General features: G+C 42.3%; 2 protein-coding genes across 2 annotated transcripts; both read left to right on the forward strand.

Moving 5' to 3' along the window:
- The first annotated feature begins 6,905 nt into the window (after positions 1-6,905).
- On the forward strand, positions 6,906-16,622 carry cratb (carnitine O-acetyltransferase b). Its single transcript, XM_080516410.1, has 15 exons — positions 6,906-7,231; positions 7,596-7,820; positions 8,468-8,586; positions 8,928-8,981; positions 10,416-10,581; positions 11,690-11,864; positions 12,103-12,193; positions 12,445-12,532; positions 12,615-12,715; positions 12,795-12,914; positions 13,971-14,093; positions 14,392-14,527; positions 14,660-14,722; positions 14,808-14,945; positions 15,982-16,622. Exons 1-15 carry the CDS (start codon positions 7,193-7,195, stop codon positions 16,183-16,185), a joined length of 1,842 nt encoding a protein of 613 aa, XP_080372536.1. The 5' UTR covers positions 6,906-7,192; the 3' UTR covers positions 16,186-16,622.
- A 764-nt stretch (positions 16,623-17,386) lies between these two features.
- Positions 17,387-25,349, forward strand: ppt2b (palmitoyl-protein thioesterase 2b). The gene is made up of 8 exons (XM_080516473.1): positions 17,387-17,860; positions 19,004-19,157; positions 20,168-20,263; positions 20,416-20,523; positions 20,649-20,732; positions 21,432-21,516; positions 21,722-21,776; positions 22,567-25,349. Exons 1-8 carry the CDS (start codon positions 17,684-17,686, stop codon positions 22,708-22,710), a joined length of 903 nt encoding a protein of 300 aa, XP_080372599.1. The 5' UTR covers positions 17,387-17,683; the 3' UTR covers positions 22,711-25,349.
- The last annotated feature ends 52 nt before the right edge of the window (positions 25,350-25,401 follow it).

The following is a 25,401-nucleotide window of genomic DNA, read 5'->3' on the forward strand; positions in this document are numbered from 1 at the left end:
TTGGAGATGGTGGGTTCCAGGTCGGGCCTATGTCTGAGGGAGAGGGCGGTGGACGTCTCGTCCTCCGTGCGACTTGTGAAAGTGAAGCCACTTGTCTCCAACTCGCAACAGGGTGACAGCCGAGCATTCATCAGTGACGATGTCTGTGGGGTTCAGACAATACAGCGGCAGATAGAGCAGTTTCAGTTGAAGGAGCAGGAAGCACTGAAGTCATGTGTGTCACCAAACAAAGAGGCTAAAGGACAGCAGAGCTCAAGAGGACTATCAAAGCAACAGGTGAAAGATGAAGCAAAAACGCACGAGGAAGACCTCGAGACTCCTGAACTGAACTCCAGAGAGTCTCCTCAGCGTGTTTGCTCTCCAACACCTCATCTCAAACAAACGACGACCGCCACCCAGTCCTTCCTCAGGAGCCAGTCCCCAAATGACACCCCGAAAGCGACAGATTGCGCCCCAACGCCGGCCCCGTCCCCGAGTTCACCATCCCCCGCCCACTCGCCCAGCATCTCTCGATCATCTACCCCGTCGCCCACGCTCTTCTCCATCAAGAGCGCGTCAGGGGGTCCGGTGAAGAGAGGCGCCACAATCACCATCAGCCCGAAAAAACCTGCGGCAGCAGCAGGAGGGGTGACGGGGTCTGCAGCGCGTTCAGTGGCAGCCGGGCCGAACCCTGCAAAGACGTCGACGCAACAGACTCAGACGACCCAACCTGCAGTCGAGCCAGGGAAAAAGAAGTACCCGACAGCAGAGGAAATCGAGGTGATCGGTGGATATCAGAATCTGGAAAAGTCCTGTCTGGTCAAGAAAGGAGGGACACACAAAAGGGTGAGTGGGAACTGTTTTTGTTTTTTTAATTTTATTCACACACTGTGACATCAAAAACTTGCTTTGTACAAATAGTTTGAACCAAAACGTCTCAGACACAGTGATGAAGCCAGATTCAGCGCCTGGTGTCACCTGCCTGACGGGCCTCCGTCCTGAAGCAGAATCCCCTTTCACTGCAAGAACATCCCTTTTGATTGAGGAGTGCGATAACAGAGACCGAGTTAAGCCAGTTAAAGCCTTATCAAGCACGACATCTTGATTCTTAGCCATAAAATCCAGGAGTGAGCTCCTTTGCAGTTCGCCGCCGCGGTCTATTTCTGTGCAGACTTCACTTTTGACTGAGACAATGACCTAGACATCCTTTAGTAAAGATAAACTGTAAAAAAAAAAATGTATTATTAAAAAACCCACAAAATCAAATCATAGAATGACAAACTTGGCAGGTCTCAGCCTGGTTTGATCTTTGCAAGGGTTTCAGGCTTCGATGTCGGCACTATTATACTATTATACTCACTATTATATGGAGGAATTAAAGAGGGCGCAGCTGCTATTTACAGTAACTCACGGTCGATTTGCACCACATTCGAGTCTCACTGGGGTCACATTCCATGCTTGACTTCCTGTTTCTGGTATATGAAGAACTTTTTTTAGACATGTTTTATAATCAATTTGAAAAGAACTTTTCTGGAACAAAGTGAGTTTATCTCCAGAAGAAAAATAAACTTTACAAAGTTCTATAAGGAAAAAAAAAGTGTCTTAATGAGTTTTTAATATCTACCAGAAGAAACAGATTGTTGTTTTGTTGTTGAAGAGACGTCAAACTGCTGGTGATTTCCTCTCGGCATTGTATCTTAGTCAGCTACAGACTGCTTCCTTGTTCCATCACACCAATTTTCCTGTTTCTGTCGAGTCAGCCTTCTCAGACAAATCTCCCTTTGTATCTTTCTGGAGGCTTTGGGCTGTTCGATCCAAGTCTTGGCAGATAGTTTTTGACCTCCCACTGTATGAGTAATGCCAGGATACCCTGGCTCTTTGTCCTAATGTGGGTGACAATAAAAAAAAAAAGAGAAAGACAGACAGAAGGGAAGAAAGAAAACATGGCAGTTTTTGACACGCATTGTCGCTGGTTCTATGCGCCTCTGTCACTCCGTGTCCCTGCTCACTTCTCCTTTCAATCATGTGCACTTCCTCCAAACAAGAAGCGGCGATCAGCTCGGGGGAAGTGACACGTCTCCCATTTTTAAGTTGCTGAATGCGACTCAGACGCTCTGTGACAGAGTCACCTGGTCCACGGAGCCCGGCTGCACTGACAGAGTGAAATAGAAACTGATTTACTCCAATTTTAAGTTGAAACAACCATAATATCTTTAAATGCGTATCTCTTGAGTAATCCCTTTTCTCCCGTCTGGGATTACAGTGCTGCAACTGTGTTTTTTGCTCCGTCTGTAAGCGCACTAAGTGACCACTGAGTGATTCTCTGACCACCTGCTGCTCTCACGTTGATGCCCTTCAGACGCTTGACGTCAGGCCTCCTTCCCTCCCCCCTCTGAACCACGCCATCGGTTCTCAGAGGGGGGTGACCTCCTTGTGCCTCCTCCTCTTCGCCCTCCTCGCCCTCTCTTTAATTTTCTTCATATATAAGACATTTATGTTTGATATAGGCTCATTTCAGACTCTTGAAACCAAATTCTGTGTCATTTTTTTTCTTCTTTCTCGTGAAATTTATGGTTCTGTTGGACATTTATGTCAACAGTACGAGATTGTTGATGTTAGATCAGACCTTAAAATTCCCCTCGACTTTTCCTCCCAGCGTGGGAAAACGCAGCATGGCCATTTTGAAGACACGGGGTCATATGTTGGCTGGTGAAGTTGCCCCCCCCCCCCATGTTTCTCTTCCTGTTCGATGCTTCTGCCGTCCTGCTGGGTTAATCAGGTTCAGCGAGGGAGGATTAGCCTTCTGTGCCTCACAGCGATTCGGCCCAGTCTCTCTAATGCAGAGCTATTTATCTGCGCTCCTCCTGCAGACGGCCACGTTCAGGGCGAAGCAGCTCGCTGCAGAGTGACTGCACCTCCGGGTGTGTTTACAACTTGTCTGAGGTCTGGGTGCTGTTTTTATAAGACGTGCTCTACGTGTGCCGCTGTTTCCTGTCAGATTGAGGGTATCTGTTTACACCATACTGAATAGAGAGCAAACGTGCTCAAGCACCCGTCAGCCGAGGAGAAGACAAACTGAAAACACCAGATGGTCTCATTCTCCTTTTTGTGTGTGTGTGTGTGTGTGTGTTTAAGGAGAAGTTGGAAAACCAGAGCTTGTGTTTTGTTTCTGCTTCTGCTGCCGGAAATGCTTTACAACCACCAATCAGTGTACATGAAGTGCTCAGTCAGTGAAAAACAATCCAGAGGGGGCATTTGAGATGTCTTAAGCTTCATGCTGTCAGTTAACATTATACTGACGGGGTGCAAACACCTCACGGAGACGGAGACATGTGTTTACCTGCTGACCATGTAATCCCGCCATTTTACATTTTCCCCATATAAATGAAATAAATATTCCACAGCCTTTATCATCCACTCCATCTGACATGGCCTTTTTTTTTGTTTTTGTCCAATTGACATTACTTATTAAACTTTCTAGGGAAAAGTGTGTTTCGACGAGGACCAGCTGGAGCAGGTGTGCGAGTACCCGTCCGAGACCTTCATGCTGGCGTTCGGCCCCCACCCTCACGAGTTGCTGAGGATGGAGCGGCTGCAGGGGAGCGACGCGGCGCCGGAGGACGAGGCTGAAGCGGAGGGAGGAACAGTTGTGTTCAAGAGCCCGAATAGTATCGCAACGGCGCCGCGTCTACGAGTGGGTCAGTGTCACCCCCTTCTCAAAAGACATAAAGTGTAGCGTGCCGTTCGGTAGCTTTGGATCTCACTCAGGGTATCAAGGTTTTGTTTTGTCTTTTTGCATTCTGTCACTCTATAGAGGGCTGAATGTCTGAAAGTTTCTCTGGAGGAAGCTGGTGACATCATTCTTTTTTCCTTATTTTTGCAATAATGAATTGATCCTTACGACAAAGAACGGAGGCAATGACTATAACACAGACGTATCGTTACTGCTGTACTAAAAACCACACAGGAACACACCTGAGCCACCAGAAGACATGTTTCCTTATTAAGAGGGTCACACATTGTAGTTTTCAATGCCACTTATACACACATCAACTTCACATATCATTTCTGGAAACATTGGCAAAACGACAATAATACAGACGTTCAAAAAATAAATCTTTAAATTAAAATCTATGAAACCTGGTGACATTTATGGTTGGCAACAGACATGTAGAAAGAATTGAAAACTGAATACCTTCTTAATAGTAGTTATTCTACCCTATTCTTGTATTGTCAGGATTTGAGCTCTTTTTCTCCAATAAGTTATTAGAACTTTTGAAATTGCTTCCAGCATAGCAATCATCGTCAATTCATAATATATATAATCTGCGTGGTTATGAAATTCAATTGAATAAAAATATCTCTCAATACGCCCCCCAAACAACGAAGTCAGATATACCCCTTTACATGACATACTTTATGTCGGAAATTATCTTTCTTCAAAAATCAATGATACAAAAATGACTTAAAAATCCTGAATTTAATTGTTGATAGAACTAAAACCTATTCGGTCTTGAAAATCAAAATACAACAACATAATAATAGCTCCCTTTTTATACAATTACAGACAATTACAATCACAGATCTAAAACTGGGGCTGCTGGTCAATGAGAAGATGGCAAAAGCCAAAGTAAAAGAGTATAAATGGGCTAAATCCATCATATTGACGTCCCACCTCCATCTCTCTGTCTTACAGATGAGTCTTGTCCTCGATAGGAGCCAGTCGCCTTCACCAAAATTGCCCATGTGATGAGGTCACCAGCATTGTACTAATGTGACTTTTATTGTGTGTGTGTTTTTTTTTTTTTATTGAAACATTTTGGTTTCATGGAGCTCCACACAATGTACAGTTAACTTTGGTTCATGCAGTTAATTAAAAAAGACTAGGGGGTTGGAGGTAAATCAACTCCCCGTTTAACATCAGGAGACCCAGGAAGGCAGATGTGAATGTATAGGGACGGTACGTACGGTCAGAATTAACCCTCAGCTGTGCACTGCAGGGAAATGAAGGATCACTTGTCTATGCAATATGATCAAAGGGATAAGATTTTATTTTCTAGTTAATATATTTGGTAGTTTCTTCTATTGTAAAGTAAAATCAGCACAAAGAAAGACTTGGTGATGTTTATATCATCTGGACTCATGTGCCTGCTGGATTTGCTCATATAGATGATAAAGTCTAAGTGGGATGTTTGTTTCTCTTATCTGAAGCCTTTTCAGGGGGGAAAAAAAACCCTCCTGCCAGCAGACGTTGTGTCGCAGGTTTCGGGTTTGGTGCAGAGTGTGGGGCAAACTCTGGTTCAGCTGATGGGGATGGACTTGAATAAAGGTTTTATTTTGTAATGTTTGACATGTTGAATGTGGAGAGTGAGTGGAAATCCCCAAAAGAATGTAAAGTTCATTTACACATTTGGCTGTGCTACATTCTTCGTGTTACCTGAGCAGAACATTTCTTGTTTATGAATGAGCACTTGAATTGATAACTAAATGAAATACAAACCCTGTAACAACCTTTTTTTTTTTCTATGACAGTTGAAGAAGCTGGCTTCAAAAGAACAAAGATCAAATAAATTTTTGTGAAAGCAAAATTGCCTCATTATTATATATTTTATGTCTTTTGTTTTTTATGTCTTTCTTATGTCTTAAGTTTTTATGTCTTTGGTCATGTTCCTCTTGATGACATCCATGAATCTTCTGAAGTCTTCCTCATCTCCTTCACCTTTAACATCATTTGTCAATCAAGGTCAACTTCTACATGTAAACTTTTCAGTTAGTAACAACCCCATGTAATGCAAGTCTTGATCCATCCAGTACAGGGTTGTGAGGTGCTGGAGGTGATCTTCAAAGACGAGAGAGAATCATAAAGGAGTTTTAGCTAATGTGAGCTTTGAAATGTGTTGCATTCATTTAATCTAATAATTGTTTTGCAACATGTGGGAGAAGAAAAGTTATATCCGGTAACATTTCAGGTTTATTAACCTAGACACGCATGCAGCAATCCATTATTCGTTGATTTCCTGTGTGCTGACAATGGTTTTCTGCTCATCCTTCATTTCACTGATGGCTTTGCCTTCTTGATTCCGCAGCGCCGCCTCAGTATTACTGAGATGGGGCCTCATGCTGGACATTCTGCGCTGGACTTTCTGGGTTAAATGAGAAACACATTTATATTAATTTCCATTAATTATCCTGCCTCAAAAAAAAAAAAAATGTAGCCACCACTGCTGCAGTTGGTTTCTGTGACCTGGAGGTAAGAGGTCAATGGTTCTACATCACCGGTGCTGCTGGCAATTCGCAGATCCATGAGTCTCACTTTTGTACTTCACTTGCATTTCTTTTATGGGCTATGATGGGTCTGAGTTTCAAGTAAAATCACCTTCTTTTTTTTGTCCCAGACACAGTATTAAATGCGGTAGTTATCTGATCCCATGCAGCATTGCTTCATTGATGATACATTCTATCTTTAAAAACACTTTTATTTTGAATAATCTCAAAGTGCTGGTTGCTTGTCTCAACAATCAATGTTCCAAAACAATATTTTCTGGTCTGCAGTAAACTGACAAGTACCTCAATTTCAGAACGGTTCCTCTTTTTCCTCCTGCTTGCCATGCTTTATATACTATATTTTCTTCTTAAAGAGGCATGCAGTCGCCATATGCTGTTAATTTGAGGCGTTTCTGGATCCAAATGACATAGGAAGTTCACTAGCATAAGAACAAGTGAGTGGGACAAGAGTTTTTTTTTATTGAAATACCTCATTTGCTGTATTATAAACCACTTTCCTGAACTCTGGATTAGGTTGAAACAGCGACACTCCGCGATCGTCCCCGGTACTGCACGCGGTCACGTAGCTGTTGACGGAAACGCGTTCACGTCAGCGCGTGTTGTTCGAGGCTCGCGGCTCGTGGCTTAAGTACGTGAGTATTTGCAGGTGTGAAGGGGCGCGTCTCCGCAGCGTCGGAAAGGGGACTTTCCTCTTCTTTTATTTATTTGGATTTCTTTTGGAAACGTCAACGTGCGTCTCCGTCCAGCGATGAGGACGCAGCCGCGCCTCCATCACGGAGCCGTCGGAGGAGGTCCGGACCTGGCTTGACTGACCCGAGCTGTGCAGCGGACTCTCACTAAACTTCTCGGATCTTAAAAAAAACAAAACGTTTTTTTTTTTTTTTTCCTCCTCCCCCTCTAATCGGGTCTGTCCCTGCAAACTACGGCGATGTGGAGGAAACTTCCCCACAGAGCATGGCTGCCTCGGGTGAGTGGTTCGGTTTTGTAGTTTGTAGTTGCAGCCATGATTGAGAGCTCCACTGTTGACACGCTGGCCTTTGTACACACAAAGTGCACATACTGTTGTTTATTGTTGCAGGACGAGTAAGAAGCTGCAGCGCTTGTTTCCACCGTCGTTTCCCACTCACTTCCTATTTCGTACGCCCTGTTTAGGGAAAAAAAAACAAAAAAAAAGCATTGGCATTGGTTCAGCTCTGATGCAAGTCCATGCAGATTGACTGTAGCTGCACCTCAACCTACTCAAACACCTTATTGAATATTTGCATGCCTGTAATACAGCTATATCTCGCTCAATTCTGCAGAACTCTGTCGTTTGTCACTCCTTCCTGCAGGCTTCTTGGAGGCAGGAGCTGTGCTTCTTCTCCACTGTGCCCTCCCAGCCGGTGCCCCCTCTGGCCCACACCCTGCAGGGGTATCTGAAGGCCCTGGAGCCCCTGTTGCCCCCCGAAGAGATCAACCACACCCGGAAGATGGTGCAGGAGTTCGGCCGGCGAGGTGGTCTGGGGCCAAAGCTGCAGGAGGGGCTGGAGAAGAGGGCCAGACACACCAAAAACTGGGTGTGTGTTTGTGCTGTCTGGGTGGGAACAAGGCAGATGTTGGAGGAAGATATGGATGTGTAGTAAACAGGTTTGGAGCCACTATGAGTGGACATAACAAAGATTTACTAGTCGTAGCAGCATTGAGTTCCTCCTCAACAACGTGCAAACCGATACCTTTATAATCTGATGAAATATAGTAGTTCAGTGTTTTTGCACACAACCCATAATCTTTGGTTTGTGCTGCAAAAAGAACATATATCTTCAAAAAAAAAAGAATACATGTGTCATTCTGACAGTGAAGGACCAAATTCCTGCATATTTGTTGTTGGACCTGATTAGTAATTTGTCAAAGGAAAGGTCATCTGATATTTAAAAATGGAACAAAAGTTGCATTGAAAAATCTTAAGATACAGATGATAATGTAAACCCAGACTGGAACAAAGTTTTAATAAAGAAGAATTCCATCTTCCTGGTTGACTAAAAATAAATCCTGGCTATTCATCTCTGAGGCTCCGATTTCCTCCAGCTGCCTCTTGAGTTTCAGTCGAATTTGCTCGTTGAAAGTGAGAAACTCCAATCTGACCTCAGCCTGGGAAAAATGAAGTTCTCTTGCTCACCTTTTGTTAAACGTTGAAGTTCAGACCTTTTTAACTCTCCCGGTGCAGATCGCGGACTGGTGGGTGCAGTGGGCGTACCTGGAGAGCCGACAGCCGCTGCCCGTGCACTGGAACCCGGCCATCTCTCTGCCCCGGAGGGATTATAATGACTGGAGGAGCCAGCTGCTGTGAGTCCACGCATACCTCTAAGAGAGATTAAATATGTTTTGAACTAAAGCTGCACAAAAACACATTTCCATATGTTTTAAGCAATGAAAACAAAAGATAACTTATTTCAGGTATGGACTTTTGACACTACTTGTATGTAGAGAAAATCATTGTTTATTCTGTAAATGTTCACGTGAAACTCATGACCCCCCCCTCTGTAGCCATTAACCCTGTGACAACTTAAAAAAAAACAAACACATTCTTCAACGTTGCCACATAAAAACACGTTATATCTGAGTTCTGGATCGTTAATCAATGGAATCTGACTTCTGCCATAATATAAATTTGTATTCCTTCGCAGGTTTGCATCGAAACTGATTGCAGCAGTGCTGGACTTCAAGGCCATCGTCAACTCGTAAGTCCATTTATAACAAACTGTATTTTCATTGCTTTTCATTATTGTTGTTGTTAAAAAAAAAACTGAAGTAATTTTGGTCTGAAACTAAACTAACTAACTGCACAAGTTCTTTTTAATTGCCTTTTACAGGAAAAATACTGAAATGACTAAATAAAAAATGTTGTATATAAACTAAAGAGATCCCATCTTGTTTGAATAAATACTTTCACAAGTTATTTTGCACTTGAGCTGAACCAGCTTGTAATGATTGTCTGACACAATAAGAGCTGGTTGTCAACTGTAAAGTATCACATTCTTTTTTTTTTTAACCGTTTGTCACTAATCCTCCAGATACTTTTTAATCTCACTTTTGTTTTTGTTCCGGATCCTTTTAACATGTTCCCACTTCTTTGACACAGGAAGTTTTTTGTTTATTAAGTTTCAGGCATGTGACATTTAATACAGTTCAATATTCATACACACACACATCCAAAAATATGTACACCATTTGATGTTAATTAATTTACCTTGTTTAAATATAGAACCATTCAAAAAATAGATGATCTATGTTTAATTAGACCCACACATACACGCATACATATCTCATATCTAATTGACATGCCTGAAAAGGAGGAACTAAATTGATCAATTCCTACCCCTTCAAAATTTAATAGTTACATATTATAATTATCTTTACGTATTAAATATGTAAATAGAAAGGTAAGAAAGTTATCCAACATTAAAGACATAAATACATGTATACAAATGTACAATACTCACGCATATACATATTTATCACATATATACAGACAAAATGTCTATGTATTCATATACATTCAGCTTTAATGACATGGCTGATCGGTGAATGTTTTAATGATTTCGGTGCGTCAAGATTTTCTTTCTCAGTCAAACAAATGACAAACTTTCCGTTAAAAGATTGTTGGCTTTTTTTCCCAAGTTGAAAATAAAAGCTGCTCTGAGTAGAAGTTGTCTCACTCGTCTCTTCAGTGACCTCAAGCTGCTGGTAAACACTTATTAACTTTCTGTAAAAGGCTGCAGACTGCATTTTTCCATTGAGCCTTCAAATGACATTAATACTGTTGATCTCATTGTCTTTGAGTGAAGCTGCCCTCATTTATGGTCTTTTATAGCTGACTCAAGTCGAATCTTTCTGATAAGTTTAGATTGTAAATATTACCATTGGCAGCAACTTGACATTTGATAAAGGTGTCCCTCAGGGATTGATCTTGGGACCAATCCATTTTCCCCCCCGTCACTGTGATAGAGCAGACTTGGCTGTTGACTTTGAAGCATTTTAATCTTTATTCACATTAATGTACATTCAGTTTAAAAGAAAGAAGAAAAAAAAAAGCGCTCCATTTCAAAAGGCTTTAACACAACTCGTTCACTGGCATGCAATAGATTCACCTCATTGTGTTTAATCTTTGTCAGTGGGCAGCTGCCGGTGGAGTTCATGCGAGGGAAGCCTCTGTGCAAGGAGCTGTACCCGCTCCTCTTCTCGTCCTGCAGGATCCCTGGACCCAAACACGACTACATCGCCCACTACGGCCGCTTCCGGCGCTCGCCGACACACATCACGGTCGTCAGAAACTACCAGGTTACTCATTGTTTTACTTACCGGTACAAGAACTCTCCTGTTGTGAAACTCGGCGGGCATGTCGGGTCCCGTCGCACCGGAGGCGTTGGTTTGTTGTTAAACTTGGCTCTCGTTTGGTGGTTTTTCTTCCCAGAGCGAAGCCAATTAGATTCAGCACGGTAACGCCTACTAGAAGCCATTTAGACTTGTTTCCGGTGTTGATGTCGTGTAGACAAAATGATTAAAAACGACAAATAAAGGCGCCAAAAAGAAACTCATCAGTTCAAGTATTTACAGCTCATAACCCAAACAAGCACGCATTCTTGGTTTTGGGTATGTTTTCATGACCCTTTTCATGTTTGGAGCTCAGCTCTCGACCTCCTCATTCACCAAACTGGCCCAGGACCAGCCATGAATCCCAGCCTTCCGCTCTGCAGCGTCTGCAGTCTTTTCTGGTTCCTCACCAGTTTCTGCTCTTTGTGTTCGTTTGCTATGCTGCGGCATTTTCCTTTTTCGTCACAGCCGTTTCATTGAGATCATGTCTGGGGTGAAGACGGTTGGCGTACGGATGTCCCTCTGGCTCAATGCTCTGTAGCTGGTGGTTGCCTTTCAATGGGTGGAGTTTGGCCACAAACCCTGCTTGTCAAGCGCCTTTTGCAGTCACGGCTCATGTGACCAAAGTTCAGACATGCAGAGCAAACCCCCTTTTTCCTTCACAAATGAGGATTTTTGCCTTGTGCTTCCTTTCTTTGAGTTGTTTGCAGTCCTCCAAGGTGAGATTATGACCACAGCATCCAGCTTCTTTGACCTTCAACGGATCCTGACCCTCCAAGTTCTGTTTGATTATAACCACTTAAATAATACTGATGTGTTGGAAAGATATCAAATGATAACAAGAGAAATGCAACAGTAGATTTTTATCAATCCAAAGATCTTTGCAAAGTTTAAATGTTTCATGTGCCAACATTCATCATCTTGTTGGTGAATAAGCAAATTGTGTTATATTCGCTTGATGATCTCCACTGGGAATGTTGGGATTTGTCCCGTCACCTAAACCATGGGTACTCATTGAGGCTGTTGGGCAGCTTCCTCTTCGCTTTAACTCCGTCCGTGTGTCTCCTGCTGCCAGTTCTTCCAGCTGGAGGTTTACAACAGCGACGGCTCGCGGATGACGGAGGGTCAGATCCACTCGCAGCTGCTCAGGATCCGATCTCAGTCCTGGAAGACGGACAAGGAGCCGATGGGCATCTTGACCAGCGAGCACCGCCACACCTGGGGGGAGGCGTACAACCGCCTGCTGAAAGGTACATCTGCGTCTTCTGAACCTAAAAAATGTGGAAGGAACAATAAAATACCAAAGTTGCTCCGTTTTTGTTTGTGACTGCAAATCCAAACAAATGAATCGCAGCTTTAACATATGAAGTCTTTATTTCAAAAGGCATTGGTATGTTTTAATGGAGGTTGTGTCCTTGTGCAGTGGAACATAAATTACTGATTAAGTTCAATTTGATCTCATTCCTGTCATCTTTCCGTGGGACTCAGATAAACTAAACCAGGATTCGGTGCGGGCGATAGAAACTGGACTGTTCAACTTATGTCTGGATTCTCCGGTCATGAGGATATCGGATGAGAAGTACGTATGAACACACTCACTCAGGTATTTCTGTGTTTGCTAAATGTGTTGAGTAATCATTTCTGTGCCGATACGATTGTTGATGTTGGGAAACAATGTGCAGTTTGAACTTCCTCTGTTTAGCCTGTCTGCATATTTGCGTCATTAGACTGAAACATTTCCATCTTTAGGCATCACTTTTTAACCACTTGCATGTATGTTGTTTTTGTTTTGTTTTTCCCCCCTCTATGTTGTGTCTGTGTGATTGACAGGTACGCCAGCCGTAAAGCAGCACAGGTGCTGCACGGAGGCGGGACGTATTCCAACAGTGGAAACCGCTGGTTTGACAAAACGCTGCAGGTGGGAGAGGCTTCAAGTGATGAGTGCCGGTTAGTATGAATGATCTGATTTCAGGACTTGAGTCTTTTGTTCTGTTGGGCAGTTTGTGGTGGGAGAGGATGGCTCTTGGGGACTCTTGTATGAACAAGCCACGGCGGAGGGCCCGCCCATTGCATCACTGCTGCATCATATCCTGGAGTACTGGTGAGAGATGAAGAAAGATGCACCAACATGGAAACGTCTGGTTGGATCACTGGTTGAGTGGCTGGGTTTTTATCTGCAGTGAAAAACCGGAGCCGAAGAGGGCGCCGCTCGTCCCGCTGCCGACTCCCAAGAAGCTCTACTTCAACATAGGCCGAGAAATCAAGTGGGACATCGAACGGGCCAAGCAGAACCTGGACATGTAAGTGACTGGAGCTTTGAATCCTCGCTCAGAGCTCTGGCCGGCCCGCACCGCCTCGGCGCCGTGTTTGCTTTATAAAATCCATCAAAGCTGGAAAGACCTCGGCCCGGCCAGACGCCACAGAAATGTAAACACATTTATCTTTATGTTTGTGTAACCTTGAGGGGAAACAATGCTGCCCTGGGTTCAACTGTTTTTATGACTCTGTCTGATGTTTTTCTTTACTCGCTCTGTTTATGACCACAAAACCCTCACATGCTGGGTGATTTATTCTTAAGGCACTCAACAGACTAATGTTAAAGTACAGAATAAACCATTTTCTCATGTGCACTGTCGAATTAAAAGGCACATTTTCACATAATTTATATGATTTGGCTGATGCAGGGTGGGGAAGTTGTACCGTGTTTATTTTGCAGCGAGTATTTCACAGACTAGCAGATGAGCTACATTTAGAAAAAATATTTGGTTAACTCGCTGTAGTCAGTTAAAATAGACTTTTGGGCATTGTTTTATTTAAGAAATCAAGTGGCCTCATTTCTGAGGTTCAGTGAGTGGAAAGCAAAAAGCCATTTTTTATTTTTTTTGTTGGTCTGGTGAGGAAGCAGCACTATTCTCTATGGGTACATTTTGCCAATAGCAAGAATAACCCTGCAGAGGGAGCGCATGTACTCTAGTCAAGACATTCACTCAATGAGCAGCAGTGTTTTGCCTTCAGCAAGTTACAAATGGATTACTATGTAACTTATTCACAGCCATAAATTCTCAGCAGTGGTATTTATTAACGTAATTGGTTCAATCAGATTGGAGCCCTGATGCACCATGAACAGGTCGCAGATTTTTCAGAGACAAATGTCACACAGGAAGAATATTCAAACTGCACACAGAAATGCCTCCCGAGCTCAATCCAGCCTCTAACCTGTGACTGAGAATAAGGGCAGCACTTCCATGCAGTGCCTGTTTGGTCGTCCGTGACCTTTAACGTTTCAAGTGCTTTTCACATTTGTCAATGTCGGGCCCAAAGCAAATCCCGTGCGTTTGTTTGAAACGTCCCTACAGATTGATCAACGACCTCGACGTCAACGTGTTCAACTTCAAGAGGTTTGGCAAAGACCTTCTGAAGGCGCACAAGCTGAGCCCGAACTCCTTCATCCAGGTCGCCCTGCAGCTCGCTTACTACAGGTCAGTGCCTGACTCGGCAGAATCACAAAATCAAGCGACACACTTTGTGACAGAAATCCTCCATCAGCTTTTTTTAATGTACTATAGTCGGCCTTTGTTCAGGCTGAAGGGACATGAAACTTGTCTTGTGTCTTCACGTTAACTGTTTCGTACATCTGCTAGATCTTATACAAATTCTTTCTGGAAATGCTGAAGCTGCTTTTATTGAAGATGCTGTTTGTTCTCAATCGTTGACCCATAATTAAGATTCAATTGAACTTATTTGCACAATTTCTTTTTCTTTTCTTAATCTTTCCAGAGTTCATAATGAGCTCTGTCCAACCTGTGACATCGTCTCGCAGAGGATGTTTAAAGGCGGGAGGACGGACGTCATCCGCTCGCCCACCAATCAGTCGCTCAGGTTCATCCTCGCCTTCGATGATCCGTCTGTCTCTGTGAGAAACTCGGGACCACGTCGTTAGATTGTTGTCCCCCCCCCCCCCCCCCCCCCGAAGTAATGAGGATACATTATGTGTTCAGGTGATTGACTATGTTCAGTATCTTTGAGTCTGTGTTTTTATTTTCAGAGGGAAGCGAAGCTCGAGCTGTTCAGGGAAGCTGTTGAAGCCTACTCATCTCTGACTAACGCGGTAAAAAGAAAGGGAAAAAAAAAAACTGCCTTTATTGACGGTTGTCAATGCAATAAACACATTTTCTCTTGCCTTTCCTTTTCAGGTGCTCAAGGGACATGGGATCGACCGTCACATGCTGGGGCTCAAGATGCAGGCCATCAACGAGGGACTGAGTATCCCCAAAGTCTTCATGGACACGGCGTACGGCCTGGCAACACATTGGAAGCTGCGCACAGGACAGGTGATGTGCATGATGTTTTACACCACACTGACTTCATGGTGCAGACTGATGGAGAAAGATACCAAGTAGACTTTTCTCTTCTAGGTAAAGTGGACACATGAACAGGATTAATGATCAGATGTGTTTGGCACTGTGCCACCTTCCCCACCTTCTCCATTCAGGGGATTTCTCGCCACTCGGTGTTTAAGTGCTGCCACATGACGCATGAAGATTTCCCTTCACCTCCTGACAGCACGTGGTTTATACCACCTGCTGTCACTTCTTTACAGCCCACATACCGTTTCCAAACACTTTTACAATGTAATTGACGAGTGAACAAAGTTTTGTCTGCTGATAAAGTTTCGGTTTCACTTCCTCAGTCATCACACACATCAAACTTTGAAGATTACCCCACAGTGTAATCGATACAATCACAAGGTGATGACCTATTTTGTGGAGGAAGGAGTCCGGCGCCAATAAGTTATCTAGTTTAAAATGACCCTGTTGAACCTGCTTCAACAGGCTTTGACAGGTTGTTTTTCCTTTATGATGAAATAACTCGGTCAAAAAGCTTCTGACAGTTCAGAGGTGTGGGAGAAACATTAATCTTCATCTGTGTTTCATATAAACAAAATGCTTGAATTCTTATGATTAACAATTTATTTTTTTTTATTTTACATTTCATACAAGTAATTAGGAAAAAGCGAACTGTTCGGCGAATAGACGAGTTTAAGCTCTTTAACAACGACACACTTCAATGTTTGACAACAATCCTCTTACAGGCTCTTAGAACACATTTTGTCCTCGTTACTCTTATATTGGCTTTTATTTTAACTCGTAACATGATTGCTCAACTGCGAACACAGTGTTGAGTCGGCGTCAGTCAAAGGATGTGCAGACTTTCGTTAATTTGTTTAAAAACTAGCAACTGTTTTGTGTCCTCGTGAGAATAAAGATTTAGAACTGAACTAAAAGCGACGCTCACCTGAGTCGATCATTTACCGGTAGTTGTATTCGACCGTTTTGACCTTCATGTCCTTCTCTTTCGTCTCTTCAGATGCCGACGAACACGGACAGCGTGATGTGTTTCGGGCCCCTCGTCCCCGACGGCTACGCCGTGTGCTACAACCCCCAGGCCGACCACGTCCACTTCTCCATCACCGCCTTCAACTGCTGCGAGGAGACGCACGCGGAAACGTTGGCCAACACCCTGAAGGACGCTCTGTGCGAGTTGCAGGAGCTGCTGCAGCCTGCCGTGTAGAGCTGCCCACGGCGTCCAACCGGACGCACCCACTCTTTATTATTTGTAAATGTTTTGTACCAGACTCGAAGGGGCTCTTTTTTTCACGCCTCACCTGAGCAGATTTTCTGAGGAGGCTGAAGACTGATGTGCTTTATAACACTTAGAAGTCATACATCTCTGTTCTGCAAAATGGAGTTGTATTATATTTGCTTCAGTGAATCAGAGTAAAAGCAGAGTTAAAAGTCAACACTCCAGCATTGACTGCACTCCTTTTACACATCCTGGTGACCGGGAGCCTTCTTGTAACCTTCCTCAGAGAATAAATGCTTCGTATTTTCACATACACAGGGATGCCTTTGACTTTTCTTGGTTACGAGTTGAGTGAATTCGACCAATGAGTTTCTGGGCTCCATCCCAGAATGCAATGCGACTGAGGGGGTTTTGATTCTGTTGAATAAAGCCTGTAATGACACGATTCCTCATTTATGCAACTGAGAGAAAAGAAAGACGGTAGCATTTGTGTTGTAAAGATGAGATTTTCATTGATGGTTTCAGTTGCAGGAATCTGCAGTAAACGATGAGACTGCATGTTTAGGGTGATTTCTGCAACAGTCAGAGGGAACGTGGCAGGAATTTCCATAGCGCTTGTACTTTCCTTTTTCTTGTTCGAACTCAATCTTGTGTAATTTTCATATTTGGAAAGAGCCTAAGCTACATCCAGTTTAAGTATTGGCTTCTTCACTTGCCAATGTTTAAGAAGATTGAACAAAATGATCATATATAGAGTGAAAAGCTGTCCTTTACTCAAGTGGTGAACTTTCAGACAGTTCTACAATAGAAACTACTGGTTTAAAAGAGTTATGACAACCTTTATTTTATTGTAAGATTTTAAGCCTCACCTTAAGCAAAAAGGGTGTGCAGACCCTGAATTAAAACTTATCAAAAACATTAACTGGATGGAATAGTAATTTATTTGAAGATCTGTTCTATGTAGCTTTATCAATTATATGGATATGATCTGTTACATTACATGGTTGGCTTCATTGCTCCTAAAACTCTTATAATCGGGTTTGTAAACCCGCAGCTTCATGTTTATCCACGTTTAAATAGCTGTGACGTCATCCTGCAGCTTCGCTCTGATTGGACGAGCCTCCGGAGGAAGTTGAGTCACAGCGGTCACTTCGGCTTTAATTTCAAACCGGAACAAACAAAAGAGAGAGACTTCAGCTGCTGTCCGGTGTTTTTATCAATTTTCACTCAGTAAACAGCCTCAGAGCGCAGTCTCTGTGTGTATGTCTAACAAATTCAAAATAGAGACGCGGTATATTTTTTTAAAATCCGTTTTTACCGAGTAAACACTCTTAGCGCGCGCCGTGTGTTTAACAGTTAATATAGATCAACTCATCTGCACAACAGCTGAGCTGAAGATGGGAGCTCGACACTAACCGAACTCCTCCGTCTTAATGTCTTCGAGTGTCCCCCGGTGTCTGTTTTCGTGATCCGAACGGGAGTCCCGATGAAGAGCCTCCGCACCGGCCGCCGGAGCCGCTGCGGCGGGGCGGCCGGGCTGCTGTGTCCGCTCCTCGGTGCGTGTCTCTGGGCTGCGGCGGTCGCCTACAAGCCGGTGGTGATCGTCCACGGCTTGTTCGACAGCTCCGGAGATTTCAAACACCTCCAGCAGTTCATCAACCAGGTGAGCAGAAAGTCTCAACGTCCCGTCATCTCCAATGTTTATCACCGTAACGTGACGAGGACAACGTGTACAGAGCCGCTCCGCTTATACAACGATCAGTAATGACTGATCGTTGTTATAACCTCTGTTATTCCTGCAGGTTTAATTTAGATTACAAAACACTACTACGGTGCTAAAAGAGGTTTGACTTCACGTGGGCTTTGAGAGATAGATTATCATGAAGTTAAAGTTCTTATTACATCATTTGCACAGATCTATTCATATTTTTATCATCTAAAAAAAAGAAGAAATTACCACAGACCATTAAAGATGACCAGTAATACTGTACATACAATTTCACCTGTGAAATTTCAATAAATGAAATAGGACAAACAAAAGATATATTCAGGTTGGCTTGCTTCATTAAAGTTCTCATTGTAAAGTAATACGAATGCAATTCTGGTTGTATTTAACCTGTATTGTGCTTTTTAAATTGTCTCATTTTGATCCGAAAATAAGCCATATATCACACATTTCTCAAGCATCAAATACTTTATTATATTATTATTATTATTATTATTATTATAGACTTTTGTATGAATAGATGTGCAGTTTACAAGCGGTGGATTTCTTGTCATCTCTGAGAAAACGGGGATGCAGTTTGGTGCATTCACTTTGTAAGAAACGGGCGTCTTGCGGGAAATCTTGACCCCTAAAGCCGGCTGCGACATCACAGGGCTCACATTGCAATGAATGAAAATTAAAGGCCTCTTCTTCTGCTCGTCTTCCACTAAATCACACGTCCTTAAAGACCAGAAACAGCGGATGGTTAACAACTGCCTGAGCTGAACATGTGGTGATGTGTACACAATGGAGGTTCTTTGTGGGGGACTGAGACGACATTGATGTGGTCAAAGCAACTTCAAGTTCCTCTTTTTCACACCGCCGTATTCCAACAAGATCTAAAAACTTCAGACGAAACGAGAGACCTGTGCAGAGAAGATAAACGAAAGCGGAAGCTCAGACCGCGTCGTTTCTGCTTCAGCGAACTTGTTGCTTCTTGTGATGCGGTGAAGCGTCAATATTTTAAGGCCCGGTACAATCAAGTGAAAGTCAGACATCCTCCGATCTCTGATTTCTGTCGCGACTCTTTTATTCCCTCAGTCGCACCCGGGAACCAATGTGACGGTCATCGACTTGTTTGACCGCAGTGCCAGCCTGGAGCCCATGTGGAAGCAAGTGGAAGGCTTCAAGTCGGCCATTTACCCGATAATGCAGAACGCGGCAGACGGGGTCCACTTCATCTGCTACTCTCAAGGTGAGCTGCTCAACTCACCGTTCAACCAACGGTCCTGGATGCTTTCACTCAAGTACAATTGTTGCTGCATTGCTTGAAAAAGTGACGTCGTCATGAAATGATGTGCAAGAAGTGTTTTCTGTTTTCCATCCATCCATCAGGTCAGCAGGCCAGGACAGACAGTCACAATACTATTCATACTGATGGGCAGTTTCGACTCATCAATTACTCTTTTTTTTATTTACCCTCTATTATCCAGAGTAATCCCTGGAGTCAGTTTCTTTTACTTTCATTGTGTGTAATACATGAGAGGTGAAGCGGTAGTAAAGCTGGTTTAATATACTGCTGTTTAAGCTGAAGCTATTTAAATATTTGGTTAGTTGGGTAATTTTTCTGACCACATGTTTTCTAATTCTGTAATTAAAAGATTATTTTATCTTTTGGTTTTTGGGGATTTTTTGTTTGTTTGTTTGATGAAGTTAAAAACCTCTCTCTAACCCTGCGCCATAACTATGGAAGTCTATTTTAACAAAAAAAAGTACAACATAATATACCTATTTGAGATACTTTAACATGTTTTTTGTTGTTGTTGTATCAATCAGAATAATTGAAGCTGCTATCTTTTAGTCTGTGGAGAGTTGAACCTTTTGATTCCGATCACATCACAGCTGACTGGATTTGAAATACGTTCTTCTCATATATGAGGCAGTTCTTAATGTCTTTTATCTTTTAAAAAAACCAAAAAAGTCCCTACACAGAAATTCCCATAAGTATAGTGTGTTTTACTATTCCCTTCATGGTGCCTTAAAGGTGCAAATCAAACGCACAACATAAATTAACTACAAGCTTCTGATTTTCTGCACATTTTCTATTCAGTTCCTCTTTTCTGGTTAAAACAATGATCAACGCTTTGCGTGACGATCCTGTGACAATGTGTGGAAAAGAATGCGGATTGTGTAAACTTCTCCAGAGGATTTATTTCCTCTTGAAAACACACAGAGACAGAAAAAAGCATGTTTCCGTTATTTCAGGTGGACTGATCTGCAGAGGGATCCTTTCCACTCTGTCCGACCACAACGTGCAGTCCTTCATCTCCCTGTCCTCCCCTCAGGCCGGACAGTACGGCGGTGAGTCCGGCTCCAAGAACCACCTGGACTTTATATATTCATGACTAAACACTTCTGGCAGCTTCTGTCAGAAGGACATATTAAAATTGAGCACATGGAGGTTGTGAACGACTCCATTTTTCCTCCTCGGTTCACTTTGTTTCTTGTTTCAGACACGGACTACTTAAAGTACCTGTTCCCTCAGTTTGTGAAGTCGAACCTCTTCCACGTTTGTTACACCGGATTCGGTCAGAGGATTTCTATCTGCAACTACTGGAACGGTGAGGCTCACTGATCCTCAAGCTTTTGATCCTTTACATTGTTAAACTCTCCAGATCTTTGATGAACAATCGTTTTCACATCCTGTTTATTTCTCTCTCTCTCTCTCTCTTTTTCTTTTTTGCAGACCCCCACCACAGAGACATGTATGTAAACAGCAGTGATTATTTGGCTTTGCTCAACAGCGAGAGGCCAAATCCAAATTCAACAGGTGAGCAGATATTGCATAGAAAGAAAGAAAAAGAAAAATCCATCAATGAGTTAAATAAGCAGCTGCCAGTGACTTTGTTGCTTATGTTTAACATTCATCTCATGACTCCTTACATCTGATAGCAGGATATTATACCGGTTCAAGGAAGTCTGTTGTGATTCCGTAAAGATTTTATCATGCAAAGGTCAAGAAGATATGATTGCGGCTGAATAAATAAACATGGTGATCTAATCAAAACCTATTTTATTCAATCATGCCGTAACAGAAATGCACGTTGACATAACTCACTTAGTTTTATCGTGTTACTTGGTTGTGTTCTTTCCACAATCAACAACATGATGCATCCCATTCTCGTCTATCAGTGAAACCATAGTGGCCATGAAACACAACAAGCCCTTGAGACAACATGATTAGATTAGAAAAGTATAAATTCTCAGCTCCTGGTTATTATACAGGGATTAATGCTTCGGTGTGGTTATTCTCTGTTAATCTGAGCAGGTGGCTGCAATACACTTGTCTCAGTGTAGTTATGACAGTGACTTCTTCTAAATTCCACCACACTGTGATGTTTCACATTTAAATGTGGCAGAACTTCATGAGGTTTTCGTCTGTTTAAAAAAAATAAATAAAAAATGATCAAGCTTCGTTTGAACAATGAAGACAAAACACAAAGTGTTTCCTTGTTTGTCTAAATTGCAGAGTGGAAGAAGAATTTCCTCAAAATCAAAAAGCTGGTGTTGATCGGGGGTCCAGACGATGGCGTCATCACGCCGTGGCAGTCAAGGTGAGCTGGAGGATTTTTTTTTGTTTTCTTTTTCACATTGATGCATGCTTGAATAAACCACCTCACTGTAACAGTCTTTAACGTCTATAATCCTCTTGACAGAGTCCGTTGTTCACGTCACATATTTCCTGGTTTCTTCCTTTAACTGGTTGATCTGGTGACTCTCATGTGATCCTCACGCCTCCGTCTCGCTTGTGTTTTACAGCCAGTTTGGATTTTATGACGACAACGAGACCGTCGTCGAGATGCAGAGCCAAGATGTGAGTGTAAAGAAGAAGAAAAAAAATCACAAAACAGTGCCTGCTTTTTATTGAAACTATTATACCTTTTAGTATGAAATGCACTTTACTGAAGAGTCAGGAGACTTATTGTATAGAGAGTAATAAAATGTTGAATGCACATTTAACCATTTTCTCTTCCAATGAGGACGTAAACCTCTTTCTGCTTCACACTTTCATCTTGTTCAGTTTTATCGTCTGACGCTGGAGCTTAATTCCTCTTTTGATGCTGTTGGGGGGGAAAAACAACAACCTGCACACTTAAACATATTTTAAGATGTATTTTGAAACTGGGTTTATTCCTGATTTCTATGTTATTAATCGTCCATGTTACCTCATCACTTGGAAACTTAAACCCAGAGTCATGTGTTTGATTCGGTTTTCAAGTTTCGATATTGCCGTTGGGCTCAGTTTTAAAATCCACTTCATCCTTGTCAGCTGAGATTCAATGACATAATAATGCATCTGGTTTACTTACATGGTAAAAACACCATTTGTGTAATTGGCCACACACTGTGCGGGTCACGCAAACACACCAACCATGAAGCGTCCGTTGCTGCCAAATTGACCAAACGCAAACAAATCCAAGTCCAAACTCATCGAAACTGTGGGTCAAAGAAAGGAAACTGGTTGACGGTGTTTTACACACACACACAAAGAAGAGCGTTAAAACGGTTTAAAAACAAACATGGATAAAGAAATGCTGCAGAGTCTCGTGTTCCCACAGCAGGTGACCTGATATCTGACTCCAGCCTGTTTTCTTCTTCTGCAGCTGTATTTACAAGACGTTTTCGGCCTGAAGACTCTGGCGGCGCGCGGAGATCTGCTGCTCTGCTCCGTCCCGGGGGTGGAACACGTGATGTGGCACTCCAACGAGACCGTCTTTCACATGTGTATGGAGAAATGGCTGGACTAGCAAAAACTCCCTGAAGGCACACACACACACACACACATACACACATGCACATACACGACCTTTACAACTCTTGACCAGAATCGCACTTTGCGTACGACGAGTGAGTTTAATTTGCCTTTTAGTTCTATTCCTCCAACATTTATGGCTCATCCCCATAACTTAAGATTGTTTGGACAATTTGGGAAAAGAAATCTTTATTTTATTCCACTTGCTCCGTTTCTCAAGGTGATGAAGTCTCGCCAGCTGCACCTTGAAATTCACTCATTCTGTCCACTTCCTTTGACTTCCTTTGACTTGTAGTGTGAAGCGGCTTGTGTTTAAAAGGGAATCCCCCAAATTATTGCCAAAAGTTCAATATTTTCCCCCCTATAAGTTAATTGAAAGAGTAAAACTTTTATATATACATTTTAGCTTTAACATTTCAACAATTTTTCTCATGAAAATCCAAAATATAGAATCTCAGCATATTAGAATACTTTACTTTTTATTTTTTTGTTTAACCTGATGCCATAGTTATAAAATAAATGAGTAATTTTAATTTTTTTTAATCATATTCAAGATGCTTTCTCTTTAACCCTGGTCAGAACCAGTAGTTTGACAGCCTTAAAACCACTAAGTGTCATCTTTAACACTTCATTTCATGTACAGATTTTTCAAAAACAAGATGTAACATGTTATTTAATAGTGGTGACAGGCAGAGTTTCACTTTAATTTATGACCAATTTCTGTCTGTGCCTTCAAAGAAATTCTAGAGACGGAAAGAAGAGTCAATTTGTTTCAGTAACAGAACATTTCCCAAACTGTCACACCAGTGTAGTTTTTATTGAACTCATTCAACAGGTTTGTATTAAGAAGGTTTTTCAAAGGGCGTGTCAGTAGGTTTGTCCCACAACATAAACGTCCTTCTTTGTTATGACAAAGTCCGATTGGTGCTTGAAGCGCTTGTTCATCGGAGTGTGTCACAGTTTGAACTGGGACACCATCTGCTATCAAACTGTAACGCGTCACATCTGACCAAGGATGAGCCGACGCCAGTTAAAAATACAGCAGCAGGAGTTTTCCCCAGGTGGATGTTATTTTATGTTACAAGAAAACTGCAATGAAAATAGCAACAATCAGGATTTAAAGGAGTCCCCCCCTCAAAAAAAAATTACAACAATTCAAAAATATAACATATGAAAATGATCAAAAGTCAACATCCCATGATTTAATCCCATTTAATTTATTTTAATAGTGTCAGTGACTCCACAGTGCCGCAACTCATTGTCGCCATCTGGTGGTTTAAAGTGGTATTACTCTGCACAATAGGTTGGAGTAAGATTGTTATTTAATTGACGTCACTGCGGGACGAGGCAGATGATTATTTAATGTTTCAAGCTTAAAAAAGCTTAGCTTTTTAGACTTGTGGCTTTCATCAGGAGCGTCAAAAACGAATCTTTCAAATTGTATTTGTCATTTGAGACTTAAAAAATGTCTAACAATAGCAAACTTTTAAAAACTTTCAAGCGTTGGCAAAATTGATGGAAGGCTCCTTTAATTCCTGTGTGTGTGTGTGTGTGTGTGTGTGTGTGTGTGTGTGTGTGTGTGTGTGTGTGTGTGTGTGTGCGTGTGCGTGTGCGTGCGTGTGCGTGTGCGTGTGTGTGTGTGTGTGTGTGCGCGTGTGTGTGTGTGTGTTGCACATATTGTACCTCAAAAAACTCGACAGTGCCTCAGCGCCGCCTGGTCGACGCGCCCACATGTACAGACTAACTGCCCTGCTCATCCTTCGATGCAGACATTTTATATCTTTAGTTTTGAAACCCCGGGAAATTGTATTTCTGTCATGTGTGATCTGATAATCAGCATCTTGGGTGATCTCTGTGTTTAGTTTTCGTTTTCAGTGATAATCATGCAGTGCTTTGGAGCCGCACTTCATCGCTTTCAGTAGATTAAGCCTTAAATTTGACCCTCTCATGCCTCGATGTGTTTCTTGTCCATTACCGAAGTGCTATGACACACTGCCTCTAGTGACGGTGCTGAAGATGACCACAGGGACGGCGGCAGCGAGCACAGATTGACTGGAGAGCTGCAGTGTTATGTTCGTGTTTACCAGTCCACCAAACTCTTGTTCGTGGCGCTCTTTTACCTCCCATCCGCATTTAGAGATCTCAGGCGTTCCAGCATCCGTCATGTTTGTATGTCTCTGTTGAAAAAGGGAGTTTTTTTCTAATTGCTTGCATTATTGCCTGTTGTACTTGTAGAATAAGAAAAATGGAAAATATCTAAGGTGTGATAAAACCAGAAGTGAGCTACTAAAATGTTGTATTGCACAATATAAAGAGAAGGGAATTTACAATGATGGGACAATTTTAAACTATGGAAAGTGCTCGGTTTAAAGCATTCTTTTAATATTGTTGCATCCTTAATGTCATGTATACATGTACAAGTTACAGACCTACAACTGTTGTGACTGCGGAAAATTGGGGTTTTAAGGGATCTCCTGCATCAGTTTTCATGTCATAGGAACAAGGAACCTGAATCTGGATGCTTTAAATACAAAAAAATATATACATAAAGTTGTATTTTGACCATGTTCTGCAGTTTCTACAATGCTTGTCCTGAAAATGAAAAGAAAATGTCAAATGTTGTCAGTTCCTCAATAAAAGACAGCTTTGGGCAACTTTTTTGTTGTTTTGGCTGAAATGCTTTTCC

This window comes from Blennius ocellaris (assembly GCF_963422515.1).
Source record: "Blennius ocellaris genome assembly, chromosome: 20".
Lineage (NCBI taxonomy): Eukaryota > Metazoa > Chordata > Actinopteri > Blenniiformes > Blenniidae > Blennius > Blennius ocellaris.

Excerpts from the sequence above, each read along its gene's own strand:
- cratb (XM_080516410.1), top strand. The coding sequence starts at position 7,193 with ATGTGGAGGAAACTTCCCCACAGAGCATGGCTGCCTCGG. Across the intron at positions 10,582-11,689 it reads CGGTCGTCAGAAACTACCAG|TTCTTCCAGCTGGAGGTTTA; the intron begins GTTACTCATTGT and ends TCCTGCTGCCAG. Across the intron at positions 14,094-14,391 it reads CTGCAGCTCGCTTACTACAG|AGTTCATAATGAGCTCTGTC; the intron begins GTCAGTGCCTGA and ends TAATCTTTCCAG.
- ppt2b (XM_080516473.1), top strand. The coding sequence starts at position 17,684 with ATGAAGAGCCTCCGCACCGGCCGCCGGAGCCGCTGCGGCGGGGCGGCC. Across the intron at positions 19,158-20,167 it reads CTTCATCTGCTACTCTCAAG|GTGGACTGATCTGCAGAGGG; the intron begins GTGAGCTGCTCA and ends CCGTTATTTCAG. Across the intron at positions 20,264-20,415 it reads TCAGGCCGGACAGTACGGCG|ACACGGACTACTTAAAGTAC; the intron begins GTGAGTCCGGCT and ends TTCTTGTTTCAG.